The sequence below is a fragment of the Pelobates fuscus genome, chromosome 3, assembly GCF_036172605.1.
Source record: "Pelobates fuscus isolate aPelFus1 chromosome 3, aPelFus1.pri, whole genome shotgun sequence".
NCBI classification, from domain to species: Eukaryota; Metazoa; Chordata; class Amphibia; order Anura; family Pelobatidae; genus Pelobates; species Pelobates fuscus.
In genome coordinates this window covers 374201987-374225212 of record NC_086319.1, presented here as the reverse complement: position 1 = coordinate 374225212, position 23226 = coordinate 374201987, and the positions used below count along the sequence as shown (strand labels likewise).

Here is a 23226-nt window from a genome sequence, read left to right as displayed (position 1 = left end):
CATAGTATATTGGAATAACCTATTTGTAGCTGCATATAAGAACAGCTGCTTGAACATTTTAAGCATGCAGCTATACAACTGTCACTCTAACTTTATTAAATGTCTGTTACATGTTGGAGCCTTGCAGCGAGAGAGCTATTACTTTAAAGCTGTGGAATTTATTTACTAAACCCTGAACTGCATTGAAATGAAAAGTTAAAAAATGTAAAATCGAAATTTAGTTAAAAAAAATAAAATAAATCCCTACACTATTTCTTTGGCTTAAAAGACATGCTAGCAGATTTGACGGTTAAAAGAAATAAGAACATTTTTATATAAAAAAAAAAATAATAATCCATAAACATGACTGTTAACAAGAAGCAAAACAAAACAAAAAAAAAACCAACAAAAACAAAACAAAACTGTGGATTGTGATTGTTTTGACATTCCCATGACAACTACTGTATGTGACAAAATGACCCACAGCTTGGGAAAGGCCATTCTGGACCACTAAATATCCATAATTTTATTTGTTACAAAACTTTCAGATTACAGGAAACAGAATTTAGGAACTTTTCAGAAAAAGAACTGATTTCTAATAGAACTGCAGAAAAGCTTAGTTATATATATATATCTACATGCTGTAGCATACTATTAGATTAACATATTATTGATAATCCATAGACATGTAGGTACCATATTAGTACAGTGTACAGAGAGGTAACTACATCCTATTACAATACACACAAAACTATGCACAACACAAAAAAAAAATAATATATACTGGCAAGTATAGAATAATCTCATGTAACAGTAAAAAACTATAAATATCACATATAACTTGAAAATGCATGCTACTGGACCAGTGGTGAAACTAATATATTGTGGGCCCTGTGCAAGAAATGTTTTTGCCGCCTCCCCAGTCCAAGGGTGGCCAAAAGTAGATTACCATGTCATGCATGTCCCACAATATGTTGCCAGCGGCGGATCAACCCAGGACCAGTGGAAGGATTTTTGGCTACACAGCCGCCTCCATCTCTCCACAAAAAATAATGATGAATGTCTTACCCCATTAAGTGTATCTTATCCCCCTTTTGTCTTACATTACCCGTTAGTATATCTTATGCCCTCATTTTTTCCCTTTGTGATTCTCTTACACCCCCCTTTTTCTTCTTACCACCTCCAGCCCCTTTGTGTGCCCCTTTCTATTGACCCACTATCTCCACCATGTTGTTGAAAGAAAACATTCCGCTAACAGTGAGATCACGTGTTGAATTCATGATACGCATAAAAACATACCTATAATTCATATTACATCCTGTTAAAACTTCTCATGTAGTGATCTCACAATCCCATTCATGTGTTTTCTAGGGTTGGTGGCAATAGAGATAAGAGGGAGAAGAAATGAATAGCAAAGGTATGTTCTATTTGAGTGTAATGGGAATGGGGATATCTGTGGGTGATATTTGAAGTCTATATGTAATGAGATTGAATTGCCTGTGTATGTTGGGGGCTGAGTCATTTTGTGTGTCTCTTTCTTTCCCCAGTCCCTTTGAGTGTCTCTTTCTACCCCCAGCCATTTCGTGTGTGCTTTTCTACTCTTGCCCTTGTTGTGTCTCTTTCTCCCCCCAGCCCCTTTGTGTGTCTCTTTCTACCCCCACCCATGAATTGCCTGTGTATGTTGGGGGCTGAGTCCTTTTGTGTGTCTTTTACTTTCACCAGCTCCTTTGAGTTTCTCTTTCTACCCCTAGCCCTTTTGTGTCTTTTTCTACCCCAGCCCCTTTGTGTGTCTCTTTCTTTCACCAGACCCTTTTGAGTGTCTCTTTCTACCCCCAGCCTTTCCGTATGTCTTTTTCTACCTTAGCCCCTTTGTGTGCCTCTTTCTCCCCCCCGTACATTTGCGTTTCTCTTGCTCCCCCTTACCAGCCCCTTTGTGTGTCTCTTCCCACCAGCACCTTGTCTATTTCTACCACAGCCCCTCTATTTATCTCTGTGTCCCCACAGCCCCTCTGGTTGTCTCCCCCTGTCTGTCTCTTTTGCTTCTTCCCAATTCCTTTGTGTCCCCCCAGCCATTCTTGGTGTCTTTACCCCAAAGCCACTGTCTGTCTCTTTTGCTCTTTGTGTATCTCATTTCCACCCCCCAGTCCCTCAATGTATCTCATTTCCTCCCCGCAGCCCCCCCATGTGTCTAATTTCCTCCCACCTCTTGGTTAAATAGATCATGTGCATCTTAAGGCGTTATGCCTTAAGGTAGCGCCAGCCCTGGATCTATCATTTTCCCATTCTTGAAGGGTTTTATTTGTGGGCAGTGTTTGTATGTTTAAATGTAAGTATGTTTATGTATGGAGTATGTGTGTGTGAACATGGGGGTCTATTTCTGTGTAATGTTGGCATTTGAATGCAGTTGTTTTTATATGTACTGTTGCCTCTTGAAAAGAGTGGTGTCGTTGTGCGTAGTGTGTTTGAATGCAGGGTAGTGTTTGTATGTAGTGTTGATGTTTGAATGTGAATGCTGGGATCTTCACACATATGCACACCACATACACACATAATGACACAGATACACACTAGTACACTAGATACATTTACCCAGCCGTATATTTATTTTACTTGACTTTTCACATAATAAACTTGATCTTTTTAAGCAAGAACTGATGTGATGTTGTAGTCTCTAACTAAACTAACTAAATAAAAAAAAGGAGGCTTAGTGGCAGAACTAATGAATATAGAGTACCCTACCCATGCAGGTGTATTTGGTGGCACTGCATCCTCTAAAACAAGTCCAGCATTTTTATCCAACTGGGTTTCCTTGAAACATCCTTAACCTGCAGATTAGTTAAGACCGTCAAAAAAAATGCACTTAAACGTCTTAGTGATCTTGCGTTACAAACTACAGTTCTAATGCCGTAATAGGGTGCAGAAAAACGTGTATTTCACATTTAGTGCAGAATCTCTAGGGATGAAGGATCAACAAGTATGTTAACAATGAAGCAATGTTTACATTTCTTATTTCTGATGCAGCTGAATTAGTGGATTTTTTGCGATTTGAGGCATTGGAAATTTGATTAATTATCTCCTTTCTCTCCACCTTTGAAGGTTCTGTATTTTTTTTATTTTGTTTTCTCCCAGAATTCCAAAAGATTTAAGGATGGTTATTTGAGATAGTGCCATAGGCTGAAGTGGGTTTGGGGTGCACAATGCAAAAAAGGCGGAAGGGGCATAGTAATACACAGCATATGAGGCTTGATGAAGTGTGCGTCACAATCCACTCACTTCCATTATTTTATAAAACTCCATGGGCTGTTGGGAATATGTTGGATGGAATAAACCATTTCCTGCCTTTTTTTCCAAAAAATAAATACAATAAAAATGTTTTTTTTTTTTTTTTTTTTTTTTTTGCAGTTCTGGATATTTATTATTTATTTATTTATTAAAAACCACAGATGAAGTAGTCTGAGTGCAGGGGTATAATCACAGCACCATATTTCTGGAATTCCGTAGCCTCTCTGTTGCTTTGATAATTTAGAATCCATCATGTAAGGAAATCCAGTGTACATGTCTGTGTATAAATGCAATCCATCAGATTGGGGGAAAAAAAAAAGAATGTGTCCCCAAAAACCTACTGCGTGTGTGAACATTTTGTGATACTTAGTGCATCTTGCAGCACAAATTTTTAAAGTCATTCTTTGGAGAGGTCCAGGAGCAAAGAAAAAAGTGAATCAGCTAATTAGCCATTGTGGTGCCCCCGGTGCCCCATTAGAACGTTCACACCAATTATTCACAACACTCGCACCAGCAACATAGGTGTGAAACCACAAGGGAAGTAATTAATGAGTGCTCCCCTGGGTGGCCACCATTCATACAGACGAACACAATCCAGGGGGAGCATTCGAACTGCGAGTTTCACACTAGGACCTCGCGAACGGAGACTAGTCTGTCGAGGAACCGAGTCGAGGATCCTTGAGATTGGTGTGGGAACTTCTGGGGCACTGGCGAGTTTTGGCGGGCTCTCATGAGCCCGAGGGACAAAGAGACCAGTTCCTTTCCCGCGGGCGGGTTTTTCTGTGCCTGGGAGACAAAGGGACAGAGGCTCTTGGGAAGAAGACCACTGGCAGTTGGTCTGAGGAACCCCAGGGATTTAGTGGTGGGCTTTGGGGACAAATGGAACGGAGTCCCTTCCCACGCTGGGAGCTCAGGGAGAGGGGGAAAGTGGGATGTGTCTTTGTGTGTGTGTATGATCCACCCCTTGCACGGGGTATGCATAAAACCTATGTGGCCAATACAATTGTGTCGTACCTCCAGGACTGTATGTCATCCAGGTTCTGGGGGGAAATGGGTTCCTTTACACTCTGAGTGGTTCCTGAGTGGCTAAAGGCAAGGAATTAGTGGAGGTAACCGGTCGGGTTACCTGTGGTCCGCTACAGCCATCTTTGATGTGATCAGTCATAAAGGTTAGATGCAGATCTATACAATAGGTTTGTTCCTCTTACTTCATTGTTCCCCGGCAGACACTTATTTTTGTTGGGTAATTTCGCTTTGTTGAGATCTCGTAACCTGGATATCTATTCTAATGACTCACCATGTTGTTGCAAGGAAACATTCTGCTAACGGTGACTTCATGATACACATCAAAGCAAACTTATAATTCACATTAAATCCTATTAAAATCCCTCATGTAGGGAGCCCACAATCCTATTCTCGTGTTTTCTAGGGTTGGTGGCAATAGAGATAAGAGGGAACAGAAATGAATAGTAAAGGTGTGTTCTGTTTGAGTGTAATGGGAGTGGAGATATCTGTGAGTGATATGTGCAGTGTATATGTAATGAGATTGAATTACCTGTGTATGTTGGGGGCTGAGGATGTGATTCTCTGTGACAGAGTCTCTGTGTATATCTTCATTTTTCTATATCAATTTGGAATGGGCAATTCATTTAATTCCAAATTGAAATTTGGACAAATTTGGACAAATTCAGTAATCTCGGATGAAACTAATTTCTGAATTGAAATATAAACATTTTTCGGATCCATTCATTTTGATAAGGATACCAAATTATAGTTATACTAAACAGCTGAAAGATCAATATTAAAGGGTCACTATAGTCACCAAAAAAACTTTAGTTTAATGAAGCAGTGTTGGTGCATAGATCATGCCCTTGCAAACTCACTGCTCAATTAGCTGCTATTTAAGAGTTAAATCACTTTTGTTTCTGTCTATACAGCCCTAGCCACAGCTCCTCTGGCTGTGGCTGACACAGGCTACATGAAAACAAAATAGTTTTATTGTCAATCAGAAGTAACTTACTTTAAAATGTTTTATCTCCTGCTCTGTAAATTGAACTTGACTCACTCATAGAAGGCTTCTGCGGGGTCTAGGAGGCTATTACCAGAGCAGGAGATCAGAAATTCTAAATTAAACAGTATTTTTAATACAGGAAATGTAAATATTAGAGGACTTGTTACAGTAAGTGTTTAGAAACACTGTGAAGGTCACATGCAGGCAGGTGTGGCTAAGGTTGTATAAACAAAGTGATTTAACTCCAAAATGGTAGAGAATTGAGCAGTAAGATTGCAGGGGCATGATCGGTACACCAAAACTGCTTCATTAAGCTAAAGTTGTTTTGGTGACTATAGGGTCCTTTTAAGTCTTAAGAAAAAGGCTTTCTTAATTCGGATTTTTCAGCAGCTTAGCAGATAACTCACCAAATTGGTACTTTTCTTGTTAATTTTGTTACTAATATCTTCATTCATTGCCCATATTGAATAATAAGTGGCTTTTGAAATTTGAAAATTAACACATTTCAAAACTGAAATTTGACAAATATCTAAACCAAGATTTGGTTTGTCCCAATCAATATTCTCCAAATTTCAGATGACTTGAAATTTGAAAAACAAAGAATCGATCTGAAATAAACTGAAACAAGTTTTTTCACCAGTGCACATCATAATATTAATGGTGGTTTCTGGGTGTCTGCAAGTTGGGCCAGCTACATGCTATTTTCAGCAGGGTTGTATGCTCGGGAAATGAAGACTGCACAATCAAAAAAAAAAATGATGTAGCTGACTTCACAATCCAATCACTGGAACTTTGCAGCAGGATGACATCATTTGCTAACATCACAATTCACTCACAGGAGTCTCATGGCAATATCCTGTAGTATGCAGAATTCATATGATACAGAACTCCTGACTGATTTACATGTTTTACTACCTATAGCATTTGAATTCTACTTGCAGCAGGGCAGGACTTACCATAAGTCACCCATCAATTTGTATAAATGATGTCTGCTGAAAAATATGGTGGACATGGCATGATTAGCGGTAAATAATAGGAGTGAGTATTCTGAGTGTTTTTGGATTTGAATTAATTTAATCATTAAACATGGAATGGACAATATGTAAAAAAAAATAAAAAGCTGTCTACATTGGACATGTGTTGGATCTCGAACTAAATTGTTATATTTTGGGGTTTTAACTCTACCGGCTTCTATATTGAGTTATATTGCTATCAGCCCTGCATGATTCTTTGTGATAGACAAAGTAAAAAAAAAATCCTGATTATTCCAAGTACCTGGGCCCTAAAGTCGGACCTTGTGACACACATAAAGTATCTTGCCACAGAGAAGATAAAGACAAAGTTGTTGCTTTCATCTCATTCACCAAACTGATAAATTGCAGTGAGTCAGATTTAATCAATTTTAGTGGATTTAAAAAAATAATGATAAAGAAAAAAAGCTATATGCTTTAACTTAACATAGTTTTTATTAGTGTTCAATAAGCAATAGCTATACCAAATTTCAGATACCTCATGCAAATATGTAAGATAACAAGTTATCTCTAAAATAGACTTGCATGTGACTCTGAGTGAAATTACCAAGGGAAATTTAAATAACATATATGACATTGGGTTTGTTTCAGATTAAAAAAAATAGGCTGTTATTGTGCAATTTGCTTATAATTTTAAGTAAAAAGTCATGTATGACATAACCTATATTATCTATTCTACCTATAATTCATGTTAACTTTCTTTTCATGAGATGTTACATTTACTTTTAAATGTATTTTAAAATGTTAGCAAATCATGTTGTAGTTCAGGTAAAGGTAAATCCAGGTTAACCTTGCAAATTAAGAAATAAATCGAAACAATATTGTGAAGGGTTATTCAGGGATTCCTGACAAATATCAGTGTTACAATGTAACTTGCGTTAATTTTGTAAAAAAAAAAAAAAAATGGTTTGGAAATAGCAAAGTGCTACTTGTACTTACTGCCCTATAACTTTCCAAAAAAAAGCTAAGAACATGTTAACATTGGGTATTTCTAAACCGAGGACAAAATTTAGAAACTATGTTTTTTGGCGGTTATAAATAGATTTTGGGGTTAAAGCTCTTTCTCTTCCTCTCACTAAAGTTTCTCCGGCACATTTCTTTCACCCTTCAAGCATGCAACCCTAATGCCAACTCTAAAAAAGCCCAACCTCGACCCCAACTCCCCATCCAACTACCGCCTTTTATCGCTAATGTCGTTTGCCTACAAGGTCCTTAAGAGAGTTGTGTATGTGAGATTGACAGACTTCCTCGAATCCAACTCTCTGCTAGAACAGCTTCAGTCTGGATTCCGCCCTTGTCACTCTGTTAAAACAGCTGTGACCAAAGTATCCAACGATTTAATCGCTACTAAATCTCGCAGCCATTACTCTATTCTAATTCTCCTTGATCTTTCTGCTGCCTTCGACACTGTTGATCATCAACAGCTTCTTTTCATTCTCCATAATCTCCGTCTATGAGATACTGCTCTCTCCTGGTGCTCCTCCTAACTCTCCCAGCGCTTTTTCAGTGTTTCTTTCTCTGGCTTTGCCTCTTCTTCCCAACCCCTCTCTCATGGTGTCCCCCAAGGTTCAGTCCTTGGTCCTCTACTGTTCTCCATCTATACTGCCTCCCTTGGTAAACGCATAAGCTCCTTTGGCTTCCGTTATCATTTCTATGCGGAAAAATCTACCTGTCCTCTCCTGATCTCTCTCCGCCCATCTTGACTCGTGTCTCTGACTGCCTCTCCACGATTTCCAATTGGATGGCTGCTCACTTCCTTAAAGGGACACTCCAGGAACCCAGACCACTTCTGCCATTGGAGTGGTCTGGGTGCCAACTCCCACTACCCTTAACCCTGCAAGTGTAATTATTGCAGTTTTCATAAACTGCAATATTTACCTTGCAGGGTTAACTCCTCCTCTAGTGGCTGTCTAGATGTATCCATTGCATAATGCATATGGAACACCAATGGCTTAACATTACCTATTGTGAAACTATTTCATATAATGTTAAGCTACTCAATCGCCAATATGGCTGACTAACAGCAAAAAGTAGTCTACCAGTGGTTGAATAACATAGTCCAGTCTTCATTGGATTACAATATAATAATATGGATGAACCATTCCTTGACCATGTCTACTTTGCCTAAGTGTATAAACAGATTGAGATTGAAAGCTTATACCATTCCACGTAGATGTGTCTAGAGAAATATTCTACAATATACATCTATAACATGGCTGGAATATTGTGTTATGTTCCTGTATTCTCTTACAAATTAAGCATTGTTTGTCTTTTGATGAGCATCTTGTTTACAAATGGAAGTATCAACTCTGGAGGCTTTGTGGGTAAACATACTCCAGATCCATGATCTTGGAGAGAAAGAGGACTTGTCATCAGTGGTTGAAATTCCAACTTAAAACGACATGTTCTACAGCTTAACCACTCTCTCAATTGGATGTGAGTTATATTACTTTACTGGCGCTGCACCCCAACAACAGCTGGGGGAGCCAATACCTGATCCCAGGGCAAGACACTGTGTAATCTCAACTACACATGTAAAAACTTGCATAACTATTAAAAACTATTAAAAACAGCTGTTTAACTTAACGTTTCCAAAACTCACAACATAGTCAAATAAAGGAAAGTTACAAGTACATTTCCTTTCATCTTTTTTATGTAATTTATCTACAGATGTCAAATCACATTGTCCTCAAGGGGATGAGACTTCACACTAACCGCAAACATACTTTGTATTGCTCATATTCAATAAACTAGTGACCTCACTTCGCTGTCAACTTAGTGAAATGTATATTACTAAGGAAGGCATTATACATTACACCAAGATGAATAAATTAGCAAAATCTTTATAAAAAAAATATATATGTATGGCTGATTGTTTGCTGCCCTGGGTAATGTATTCAGATTGGCTTTGCCCACGGTATACAATTTTACTAAATGAATACACGAATGAAAGAAAGGTATACTAATTACCAAGACTGGTATTATTTAACCTGTTGAGGATTGAAAGATTATTGGAATATACACAAAAAACACTGTGGGTGAGCGAATAGGAAGGTCGTGAGAAAGGTGGTGACTGGTACTAAAAAACTGGTGGAGTGCACGGTAAAGAGTGGGATTTCTAAATAAACTACCTCCTTCCTAGAAAACACAGCTGGGACATAAAGAGCAGCTAGTCGGACTTTGATTTCTGGGAAGTACTATGACTAAAATTTAACTTTTTTCTTTCTGGAGATTTTGTTGAAGATTTTTCTATATTTTTACAGCAATTTTATTTTTATTTTTTTCCCCACAAAAAAAGTAATTGCATATATCTACTCACTCACATAAAAATGTACACACTAAAATGTGCAATTATTTTTAGCAAAAAAAGTGACTATAAGTAGAGTAGATAAAAAAAAAATACAATATTGCCAGAAATCACATACGCAATGCATGCGTTTTTCACGTTACAGATGTTGAATCCCGTTAGTTTCAATGGCCCCTCAAGTTTTGGGGGAGTGACTACTCGCTTAATGAGTCACCTTATCAATAGTTTGTTTTGGGCTCTGTTCTATGTTATATTGTGGTTCTTTGTTGGTCCCAATAGCGCGCTTCTATATTGTATTGCAATCTTTCTGGTTTTGACTTTAGCTTATTCCAACTATTCTCCTATCTGGAACCCTTGACCCGGTTTTTGTCTCTCGTTTTCCCGATTCCTGGCTCCCATATACCTGGCTTGTCTTTGACCATTATGTCTGTTTAGGAGGAGCCTGGCCATTGTAAGGAATGCTAATATGTTGTTATATTATATATCTGTTGTGCATCAGCTGCACATTTCAAGTTGGACTTTGGAAAGGATTAGAACTTACAAAATAAAGGATTAGAACTGAAAAAAATTGACAACGTGACACACTAAGAGAACACATACTGGAAGAGATTGAACCCAAAACTAGACATCAAACCCAATACCTGCTAGTAAAATGGTGGTACCTCCTACATCCAGAAAGGACACATTAAAAAGTGCAATAAGGATGAGAAGAACAGTTTGTCACAACAGACTACCATAAATTCTGTGAGCATACAGAGTAATATTAACTAGCCCCCAAAACTGTTTTCATTTGGGTCTCTAAAAAGACACATGCAAGACGCATTAACGCAGAATGTGTGGTCATCACTAAACAAGCCATTGTGAAAGATCTGCCTCTGGCCAAGAATAGACAATATTCTGTCTTTATGTGAGGGAGTTAAACCTCATGGATATTAAGACCTTTTACTTGTCCAACATGAGTTTTCCCCATCATATATTAATGATTACAACTAAGGCAATACATTTCCAACATATTTAGTTTCTCACTGGCTCGTTTCTCCCACAGAAGGTCTACCATCGAAAATAGCAAAGGACAAACACTGACTTACAGGCAGCATCACAGTGTTTCCAGGAGGACCTGGTATTCCATCCGCTCCATTCAGTCCAGGACGCCCTGGAGGACCCTATAAAAAGCAAGCAAGAGAAATCTTCAGTCAAAGGAAGGATGTCAAGGCATCCGCAGCTCATGCAATGACATGTAGGGTGTCGTCCTTCTGCCGGAGGGCATTGGAAAGCTATAAGTGAGCTCTGCGTGTCTCACATTTCATTACATCACTGATTATATTAGATTCCTAGTTCTCAGGTGAATGTCAAATGCAAATCAGTCTTGTAAAATGCACAGACCTGGGTTGGAATGCTAAAGCCACAATTAACGATTCTGAAATATACATAGGACTTTCTAAATTTTGCAAGATGATTAAAATTGGCATGCATTCAAGAATCTACCACCGAAGTGGCACCAGTAAAATGTAAGGTGCTACTTCAACAATGCTGAAATGGACTTGTGATTACAGTACAGAGTTATGATGCTTCCATTCATAACGATTAGGGTTGGAGGACTCAGAGCTAAGACCTATCTGCATTGAAGATGCTATGGACTGCAACTCTCATGAAGCTGGGTAAAAGTGAAGGGAATTAAAATCCACAGCATCTCTAGGTCAACGAGGACTGGGGAATACACAGCTGTACCACCCACACTACTTTACACAGCACTGTAACAATGAGAGCCAATGTATAATCGTGCTAAAATCAGTCAAAGCATAGCATGAACATTTAAATGAATTATGCTAAAACAAACTCTGTTCTATTATTAGTAGCATTATTACAGCGCCTTCATATTCTACAAAGCATTATAATCATACAGAGGAGTTATATAATAACATAAAATGACATATGTGTGTATATGTATATATGCACAAATCCATTCATACAAAAATATATATATACACATATGCACATCCCTAAGAATCATATAAGTCCAGAGTACCAACTAAGAATAAGTATTTTTTTGCACCATGCAGCAGTTTATATAATTTGATAAAGTTATCTTTATCGTTACCTTTCTGACCCATGTGCATTTTTCCTTTACGTGCTTCTAATTGTGTCTAACCCCAGCTAAATTACATTGTTCCACGTTTTATAAGTAAAACAGGCCCAGTCCTTCCACTGCCATAATGTTCCACCCTGCATACTTGACTATAAAACCTTTCCCACTCCTCTTTCCTTAAAACTTTAACGATATTCCACCCTGGCAAACATATTTTAACCTTGCTAAGCGCTCCTTTTAATGATTCTCTGATACCATTGGACACTGACTCACAAACATATTGATTAGAAGAACTTTCTTATTTTTTCTATAATGTTCTATAATGTTCCACTAAATGTAATCACAGCCTCTCATATATAATTAGAGAAGAAATTGGGGAAACCTCACTAAGGTTACCCCATAGGTTTCCAGAAAGATTTATGATAAAAAAAAGAAACTACTTGTGCAATGATTAAATTAGCCCCACAACCCACCAAGTTACTGACAGATCTAATCAGACTGCACACTATATTTGGTGGTAAGAATGTTTGATCTAAGGATTTCTTTGTTCCTAAATTGTTTGGATCCTACTGCAGGTCATCACATGACCAACTTTACATTTCATTTACCAAAAATCACAGAGTCTACCTACTTCCCTTTACATTCTGTGAAGGATTCTATATAACTTTGTTGCCTGGGATTAGGTGTGATTGTGCAGAGTATATACCACAAAGGGCCAAAGTAATTGAGAAGTTAGTGCTAGGTCTAGCTTAGACCTCAAATAAATATTTTTGGATAGGTTCTTAAAATTATTTAATATTTTTGGATAAACCTTTAACATTACTTTTCAAAATATATATAAAAAAAATCTTATATAAAAATATATCCATATTTCAAAAAAGTATTAAAATATTCAAATATTTTTTAAAACACTAAATCATGTTAAACGTTTACCCAAAAAACATTAAATAATTTGAAAAGCTTATCCAAAAAGATGGAATCGAGGCAACTGCTTTCTGATGAGTCCTTAAAACCGGATTTTATGCACACATATTTACCCTTAACTGTTTAGCCATGTTTTATGAATAAAGTAATCTTCTTACCCTTTCCCCTGGATCTCCAACAGGTCCAGGAGGACCTATAGGCCCAGCAGGTCCAGGCTCTCCCTAAAATAAAAAAAAAATGCAAAAACAAAAAAACAAATATTGTCAATTTTATGTAGGGGAAAAATGGCATGTCAACAAAAAGTAGGATATAGCAATACCAACGCATAGTTTTCCTGCTACAACAGACGTTGGTGCATATTATCTGATGTTCTGATGAAATCGTTAAAATAAAGATTCTCACAGCGATCTTATGCTCTTCTAGGATGGTTGGATACCAACTTCACATTACTTGTAAAAACCGCAACACACTGTGACACAGAAGGTTTGCTTACTTCATCAGTGAAAAAAGTTCAATAACATTCCAAAATGTCTGTCTAACACTTTAACTTATGTCATTAACAGACAGAATTGTTTAATCTTATAATAGTTATTTATTGAGAATTGTATGGTTATCTTTGGCCCTGTGGGGCACTGGACCTTACATGGTTGAGCGTTAATTAAAGGGTTTCTCCAAACGTCATAAGCACTTTAGCCTTCTGTAGTGGTTATGATACTAGGAGTTCTCTTGTGCTGTTACCCAGTAATGGGGCAAATTGTTTTGCAATGCATTACCTCTTACCTGGTGCCAAGCCAGATACCAAGCTTCTGCTAAAGCAGAGTGAAGAGCATCTGGCTTCTTCAAAACTGTAGACGTGTGAATGCCGATCCTGCCGGTCATTCATTGGCTGAGTTCTCTCAGCCAATTAATGCCCTCTGTACAAAGAATATGCACAGAATTGACATTAGCCAGCCCAGAATTCTTGTGACACTGCCAGAGATGAGGAACACCACTGGCAGCAATATAAAAAAAAAAAAAAATCAAATTTCTTACTGAGACGCTGCACATACAGACTCCAAGCACCATGACCACTTTGAAACACATACATGGTCATGGTGCCTGCAGTAAGCTTTTAAGTATAGCTTTAGTTGATGCTGCGTACCTCACATGTCTGTTCTTCGTGTTGCCCACTATTTCTAACTGTCAAAGTTACTTACTATTATCTGGAGTTTAAAACAAATATATTTTTATTATCTATTTAAAAAAATATTCTGAAATAAATTGATGATCTTTAAAAAAAAATATATATATATTAAACTATTTCTTATATGGGTGTAGTTTGGCCTATGCAGGGTTTAGCACCAGCACACTGAAAAATAATTTGATTGTTTAAAATACTAAAATAATATCTGCCAATATATACACGCACGATATTCTAATTTATTATACTAGTGTTATTATAGATTTTAATGTCTACTTTGAATTTACTACAACAGAGGGTTGTAGTCAATGGAGTATATTCGAAGCATGGGCTTGTCACCAGTGGGGTACCTCAGGGATCTGTACTTGAACCCATTTCTTTAGTTTTATTAGTGATATTGCAGAAGGTCTTGATGGTAAGGTGTGTCTTTTTGCGGATGATACTAAGATATGTAACAGGGTTGATGTTCCAGGAGGGATAGGCCAAATGGCTAATGATTTAGGTAAACTAGAAAAATGGTCAGAGTTGTGGCAACTGACATTTAATGTGGATAAGTGCAAGATAATGCATCTTGGACATAAAACACAAGGGCAGAGTACAGAATATTTGATAGGGTCCTAACGTCAACATCTGAGGAAAGGGATTTAGAGGTGATTATTTCTGATGACTTAAAGGTAGGCAGACAATGTAATAGAGCAGCAGGAAATGCTAGCAGAATGCTTGGTTGTATAGGGAGAGGTATTAGCAGTAGAAAGAGGGAAGTGCTCATGCCATTGTACAGAACACTGGTGAGACCTCACTTGGAGTACTGTACACAGTACTGGAGACCGTATCTTCAGAAGGATATTGATACCTTAGAGAGAGTTCAGAGAAGGGCTACTAAACTGGTTCATGGATTGCAGGATAAAACTTACCAGGAAAGGTTAAAGGATCTTAACATGTATAGCTTGGTGGAAAGACGAGACAGGGGGGATATGATAGAAACATTTAAATACATAAAGGGAATCAACACAGTAAAGGAGGAGACTATATTTAAAAGAAGAAAAACTACCACAACAAGAGGACATAGTCTTAAATTAGAGGGACAAAGGTTTTAAAATAACATCAGGAAGTATTACTTTACTGAGAGGGTAGTGAATGCATGGAATAGCCTTCCAGCTGAAGTGGTAGAGGTTAACACAGTAAAGGAGTTTAAGCATGCGTGGGATAGGCATAAGGCTATCCTAACTATAAGATAAGGCCAGGGACTAATGACAGTATTTAGAAAACTGGGCAGACTAGATGGGCCGAATGGTTCTTATCTGCCGTCACATAATATGTTTCTATAACTAGAGAATGAAGTCCACAATGCACTGTGAGTTTGTTTCAGGGGTTCAGATGGACATTTTAAACAGCTGTACATACCGGGTAACCAGGATTTCCACGTGGACCTTCAATCAAAGTACCCTGAGGAAGAACAAAAACAGAATTCGGGATTTGCTGCTTTGTTGTGCAAATTCTTTTTTCTTTTTTTTTCCGTATGGATACTCACAGAATCAAGGATGGCTGGTTCCCCTTTCTCGCCTTTCATGCTCACTTCATTGTCCTAGCAGGACATAAAAAAAGATATTAGCTTATGATGGAAGTTACCTACACTACAACAAAAAAGTCACACTGAAAACTGCTTTTTACTAGAAAATTAGTATTTTCATGGGATGAAAATAGCTCTTATAATTTGGTTGGTGCCAGTCCAAAAAAGGAGCAAAAACGCCTGGACTTAAGATGAAAATTAAATACGTCACATCTAGAGGCAAGCAGCCTGCGCTATGACCTCACCGAGAGGTTCTGCAATAAAATTCTAACTGGAAACAGGACCTTTGGCACAAATAGCGAATGGCCTGCCAAAATTAAGAATAACTATATTTATTTTTCATTTAAAAAAAATCTTTGATTTACTTTTTTCATCATATTACTCCACATTTTCCCTTTACTTGTTGGCTAACATCTAAAACTCATAAAAACTCGCCCTGTAATTCCTCCTATGACTTAATATAACCTCTGCCTATGACTCCTACTATTACTTTAAATAACCTCTTCCTATAACTCCTCCTATTAAGCGATATAACCTCTGCCTATGACACCTCCTATTACACCATATAACTTCTCCCTATACCTCATATTACTCCATATAACCTCTCAATATAACTCCTCTTCTTACTCCATATAACTTCTCCATATAACTCCTATTACCCCATATAACCTCTGCCTATAACACCTCCTATGACTTAATATAACCTCTCCCTATAACTCCTCCTATTACTCCATATAACTTCTCCTATTACTCCATATAACTTCTCCCTATAACTCCTATTACTCCATATAACCACTGCCTATAACTCCTCCTATGACTTAATATAACCTCTCCCTATAACTCCTCCTACAACTCCATATAACCTCTCCCTATACTCCTCTTATTACTCCATATAACTTCTCCCTATAACTCCTCCTATTACTTCATATAACCTCTCTTATAACTCCTCCTATTACTCCATATAACTTCTCCATATAACTCCTCCTATTACTCCATATAACCTCTCTCTATAACTCCTCCTATTATTCCATATAACCTCTCTATAACTCCTCCTATTACTTCATATCACCTCTGCCTATAACTCCTCCTATTACTTCATATAACCTCTCTTATAACTCCTCCTATTACTTCATATAACCTCTCTTATAACTCCTCCTATTACTCCATATAACCTCTCTATAACTCCTCCTATTACTCCATATAACCTCTTCCTTTAACTCCTCCTATTACTCCATATAACCTCTCTCTATAACCCCTCCCTTTACTCCATATAACCTCTCCCTATAACTCCATATAACTCCTCCTAGAACTCCATATATGTCACCTCACAACAAAGAATCATGATAAATTCCATAAACAAATTGAAATGCAAGCTTAGCGATAAAATGTATATAAATGTATATAGAATAATAGAATGTTACCTGGGATTCTGCTTCTGTGGTTTCCACCTGACCTCGTTCGACTGGACCATACCTCTCCCGTCTTTCATCATAGTCATCATCATATTCATTAATTTCATAATCCCTTTCTCTCTTCTCATCTTCCTCTTTTTCAACAACATACTCCTCTACAATCTCCTGTGCAGAGTAACAACAGAGCCATAAGGCTTCTTTTAATTAAATATCCCAGATATTGCAATGCTTGGAATGGAAGGGTTTGGTTTTACCTCGTAATCAGTGCCATTCATGCTGACTGTCACATTGTCCACTAGGATCTCTTCTGGAGACGGAGTGTAATAATAGTCATCTGGAAAGTCGTATTCGGAGAAACTGGGGTCTTCTGTTGGACGTACTCTCTTTTGTGTCTCTGTCTTTGGTAATTGTAATAAAATTTAAATGTTAGTTTCGCAAATTAGAAAATGCACAAGCTATATTTGGTCTTGGAATGTTGAAGGCACCTTGAGTCGAATTTAATTTTTAATTTAGAAATAAACATCAGTCAATGTTATGGTTAACTGATAACAAATACTGTCTACATGTTCTACAGCTTCTTTCTCATGGTTATTTAATAAATTAAAATTCAAAGTGAATTTCATATTTAAGGCCAAAGTAGCCAAACTGGAACATAGTTTACTTAGAAATGTTTTCCAGCTTTGCTATATTAATCTTAAAATGTAAATTCACTTTGAATTCACTTTAGCGTATCCTGTTAGTCTGCCACCCTCCAGTGGAAAGGACAAATTCCATGTTCAATGGCTCTATCCTGTCACCCTTTTAACATAACATGTGTGCATGTTCAGTATGTGTGTTGTCAGCAGGGCCGGACTGGCCCACCGGGATACCGGGAAATTTCCCGGTGGGCCGCGGCACCTGGGGGGCTGGAGATGGAGAGGGAGCCCTGCTTCCTATATTTTAATAAAATCGCGGCCGCCGGCCGCGTGTCGGTGCCGCCGGGTGGCCGGTCCGGCGGCACACTCAGAGGTGATTACTCACCTTGCGGCCGGCGGCCCCATCTCCTGTGCTGACAGCTGTCAGTATCAGTGAGTGTGCCGGGCGGCCGCCTAAGCGATCCAGCAGCACACTCACTGATACTGACAGCAGCATAGCTGTCAGCACAGGAGTACTGAGGGAGGGGGCGGAGCTAACTACCAAGCTCCCTCGCGGTTCCCATAATTCCCAGCTCAGCCACATCATAGAGTAATCACTACTCTATGATGTGTCCATGCTGGGAATTATGGGAACCGCGAGGGAGCTTGGTAGTTAGCTCCGCCCCCTCCCTCAGTCCGCCTGTAACAAGGTCAGCAGGCACACAGAAGGGGAATGGAGGGAGACAAATAGAGGGGAAGGAGGGGGGCAAATAGAGGGGAAGGAGGGGGGCAAATAGAGGGGAAGGAGGGGGCAAATAGAGGGGAAGGAGGGGGCAAATAGAGGGGAAGGAGGGGGGCAAATAGAGGGGAAGGGGGGCAAATAGAGGGGAAGGAGGGGGGCAAATAGAGGGGAAGGAGGGGGGCAAATAGAGGGGAAGGAGGGGGACAAAAAGAGGGGAAGGAGGGGGGCAAATAGAGGGGAAGGAGGGGGAGAGAAATAGAGGGGAAGGAGGGGGACAAATAGAGGGGAAGGGGGGAGACAAATAAAGGGGAAGGGGGGGAGACAAATAGAGGGGAAGGAGGGGGACAAATAGAGGGGGAGGGGGGAGACAAATAGAGGGGAAGGGGGAGAAAAATAGAGGGGAAGGAGGGTCAAATAGAGGGGAAGGGGGGAGACAAATAGAGGGAAAGGGGGGAGACAAATAGAGGGGAAAGGGGGAGGCAAATAGAGGGGAAAGGGGGGCAAATAGAGGGGAAGGGGGAAGACAAATAGAGGGGGAGGGGGGAGACAAATAGAGGGGAAGGAGGGTCAAATAGAGGGGAAGGGGGGAGACAAATAGAGGGGAAGGGGGAGACAAATAGAGGGGAAGGGGGAAACAAATAGAGGGTGAAAGGGGGAGACAAATAGAGGGGAAGGGGGGACACAGAGACTGAGGGGTAATAGAAAGACATCAGGTTGGGGGGGGGGACAAAGAGGCAGAGGGGTAATAGAGAGACATAGGGCAAGGGGGGACACATAGACAGATTGGGTAATATAGAGACAGGGGGTGGGGGGGACAAAAAGAGGGGTAATAGAGAGACACCAGGGAAGGGGGGACAAAGAGAGGGGTAATAGAGAGACACAGGAGAAGGGGGGACACATAGACAGGTGGGGTAATAGAGAGACACAGTGGATGGGGGTACAAAGAGACAGAGGGGTAAGAGAGAGACACAGGGAGGAGATAGGGAAGAGAGACACACAGAAGGTTTTTTGGGGGGACAAAGAGACATACAGTAGGGAAGGGGAACAAAGTGACACAAGATTTGTGGGAGGCAACGCTGGGCTGGGGAAAAAGAGACAGAGAGTGGCTGGGAGAAGAGAAAGAGGCACACAGAGTCTGGAGTTAGAAAGAGACACACAGATGAGATTTGGAAGGGGAGAAAGAGACAAAGTGGCTGGGGCTAAGAACAACACAAAAGGAGCTGGGGGAAAGAGAAATACAGAGGCTGGAGAACGGTAAAAAGAAACACCCAGGGACTGGGATGAAGTAAAAGATGGGTCGCTGTAAGAGGAAAAATAGGAGACAATTGGAGACAAGATACATTAAACGAGGTAAAGGTAATAGTCGTAAATGTATCTGATCCCGACAGTAATACACACACACACATATATATATATATATATGCATGTATATTGATGTGTGTATTAGTAACATATAATTATGCCTATAATATTTACACATATAGTAATATACATTTATATATGCATAATACACACATAAATGTCATTAATAAATATATATATATATATATATATATATATATATAAATGTAATGAGCACGTATTGGCCCTGTCTTGTTGCTAGTTGCATACTCATGCACAATAACATATTCAAAGTGAAGAGCGCACCCATAGAACTTCAAAATTAACCAGATCACTTCATCTTTTTAGTTGTGCAACTGCAGACATTCAGCATTTCAGTACCATTACTAAAATGTCCTTAATAGGCCAAAGTAGTTGTACTGAAACATTGATTATATGCAAATGTATGTCTACTTAAAATAAAGGCGCTCTTTTGTTTATTTTGAAGCCCTATATGCGTTCCTTCGTTGGAGTAAGAGTTTTCAATTTCAAGTTATTTTTTCACCCTCTATATCAGCACACTATTCTGGCGCGACGCATTATTGGGCTGGTATAGAATTTTTTTCCAGGGCTGATTTTAGTTCCCAGTCCGGCCCTGGTTGTCAGTGTTTATGTGTCTCCTGTTAGCATGTACGTTTGTGTGAATAATCTGCCATGAAGTAATCCCTTTAATTACCCCCTTGTCTTTAAATGTTGGCATTCCCATATATCCAATATGTACAATTTAAACTCCATGTGTCATCCTGTAGCAGTAGAGTATGACTACATCTGAATTATTCACTAAAGTGCTAGTTGTAAATTCAAAGTGAATTTAAAATTTTAGCTAATAGAACCTTGATTTAATTTGTTTGAATCAATATCAGAAAGGATTCTCATAGCTTTTCAAATGATTAATCTACATAAATTCCCATAGACTTGAATTGTGACTTCTGTAGACAATCATTTTTATTTCTAACACATTGGAATAATTTCTGATGCTGATTCATACAAAATAGATTGAGGCCTGTGTCTCTATGGATGAGAACAAGCTTAATTTCCGTTTGACATGAATAACTGGAACTAGATTTGTCACACTGGCATGTCCTCATACTTTCAAGGCTAATTATAAAGTTGTCGATCAGTGTCTAGCCAAGTCATATGATGGTAACAGAGTTTTGCTGAGGTGCCTGACAACTGGAACCTAGCAATTCACAACATTCTCTTTACTGAAATGGCACATTCGGGAACAGAACATACAAGTTATTGAATGACAGCTAATGGTGATATGGGATGAGATGGATATTGGCTGATGAAGAGGCAATTCTCATGCTTATTTGAAACGGTTAGTGCCAGGATGAGAGTGTGGAAAACAGATGTGATAAAACGATGTTATGGGTTTAATTTAACAAATGCTGCAGTAAATCATGGACTATTCAAGTTAATCTAGCTTCCCTCAATTAACCCTTCGTTAATACTTGCCTTTATACAACTTTCTACATAGCTACTGGATAAATAACCAGATCAATTTGGTTAAAAAAAAAAAACACTTAGGGTCTTATTCACTTAACAATTGTTTGTGGTGTGTTGACAACTAAATAATCTTCATATTTGCTTAGTATTCAATTTTTAAAAAATAAAAATAAAGTAAATAGTGACCTAATATTTCAAACTCCCAACATTGTTACGTAACTACATATTAATGTAATCATGAAAAGACCAAAAAAAGCACACAAAAATAATATACATTTTGTTAAAGTGATTTCTAATTTTTCTACAAAATGAGAAAAACAATATCTCGACTCAAAAATGGCAGTCAGATTAGTCCTTCGATCATTACGCTCGTACCCCACATTACTACAAATTAACTGTGAACATGAGCAAAGTCCATACTTCTCTAAAAGCATTTGGCCTGACAAAACCACCATTAAGAGCATGCCATCCTTTAAATCAAATTCCAGTTTAGGCAACTGAGAAAGAATGCTCAAATAAAACTAAAATAATAAAAATGAAACAAAAATAATGAATAGTAAAAGGTAGTCAACAGGGTCCCAGTAGAAACCAAAGGCAAACTGAAGAGGCTGGCTCCCACCTTTACCCCCAACCTCGGAGATAAATTAACCATATATATGGAGATATAAATGGCCCTCTCTATACTCCACTGTGAGTAAGCAAAGATCACACAATGCCTCCAATCCTTTGTTCTACCTTTTAGTTGTACTGAATATAGGTGCAATCATTTTTATCATGGGTGAACTCTAATGTCTACTAAATAACAGAAGATGCTCAAATTGGAATGGACTATATTTAGTTACTTCCTTTTATTAGACATTTTCTTTCTTTGCATGTTTGAAAGGATGTTCGCACTCTTTGAAGCAGTTAGAATTAGAAAACATTACTCGGAGGCAAAGATGAGGTATTTACGAAGGAAGTGCAGCAGGGATGTCTGATGCATCCAAGACGACAAAGAATAAACAAGTGAAAGTATCCACATGGACATAAGAATTAGCCCTTCGCTAGCTGGCAGGATCCTGTTTTTCTCTCCAATTGAGTTTAAGAATATTTTGCTCAATATAACGTTCATGTATTATCTCCACAGAGCACTTTCCACATATTTAATAAAATATTCAGCACCTAGCTTATGTTTGCTGAAAATGTTTATTAAACCTAGATTGATTGGTCAGCAATTCAGCAAAAAACACTCATCCTTTACAATAAAGAAATTTCTCTAGTACCACGTCATGATTGATTTAAACATTTAAACATTTATCATCATGGGGATTTCTGGAAAACTAACATTCTTCAACATGAAGAACATTTAAAACACAAACGAAGTAAAAACAATATTTTCCGCTAATGTAAGCTTCCTATGTTCCTCTACTGTGCTGATTATCGGAGACTAGCCAAAAAGCCAGTTTTCTATTCCAAGAAGCCTTGAAGAAATCTCTCGAGCTATTATCTTTGAAGTTGTTAGTATAACAAATAACTAGAAACCAATGTCCAAAATGTAACGATTTTGTTGTCTACACAAGGTAACAAATACTGCCATATAACTGACCAACCAAACACTGGATTTAAAGTATTGCCATTGTAAAATTATTTTAAAGTCAATTATTTCAGGTCTCAAGTCACCACCTATCTACCAGTAGGGAAAAGATATCAATGTATTTGGAGGTTAATATACTTTTAACATTTTTTTTTTCTAAAAGTTTCCGAGTACTTTCCTGTATTCAATTCAAAAACAACAGACAACATCCAAATGTAGGCTTAAAACCCACGCAGAAACTGCTGTGTATAATACAAAGTCTGATTTGGATTAAAAATACATAGCATGGAACATATAATGGATGGTGTTAGTTTGATGAGATCATGGATTGATGAATGATTAGCATCCTCCTGTTAACAGGGGTTATCAGCCACATACACAACCCGTTGAATGAAAATAATGGGCAATTTCTTTTCGCATGTAGAAATTAGCAAGCAGGTTGGCATGATGATGGGCAATAGGGAGTATGGTTACCATGACCACCGGGATCGTTGGTGATACAGATGAAGCAGTGTATCCTTGGGTCAGAGTCATAATAGTGCTGAGAATGGGATGGATCTGCTCGGATGCAGATTTTTTCTTCTTCTTTTTACCCTTTCTGTCCTTTTTAGAGGACTTTTTACCTTTCCTGTCCTTTTTTCGTTTGACAGGTTCCTGGATACTCTGTGGGGCCAAGAAAGGCAGAA

General features: G+C 38.4%; 1 protein-coding gene across 1 annotated transcript in view; it reads right to left on the bottom strand.

Moving 5' to 3' along the window:
- The window catches only part of COL5A3 (collagen type V alpha 3 chain), a 219690-nt gene that overhangs the window by 86910 nt on the left and 109554 nt on the right, over positions 1–23226 (bottom strand). The window contains exons 6-12 of the mRNA XM_063449460.1: positions 23015–23203; positions 17037–17180; positions 16792–16947; positions 15332–15385; positions 15205–15246; positions 12779–12841; positions 10699–10773 (exon numbers count right to left, since the gene is read on the bottom strand). Of these exons, the coding sequence (XP_063305530.1) occupies positions 10699–10773; positions 12779–12841; positions 15205–15246; positions 15332–15385; positions 16792–16947; positions 17037–17180; positions 23015–23203 (723 nt within the window). The remainder of the gene's footprint in view (positions 1–10698; positions 10774–12778; positions 12842–15204; positions 15247–15331; positions 15386–16791; positions 16948–17036; positions 17181–23014; positions 23204–23226) is intronic.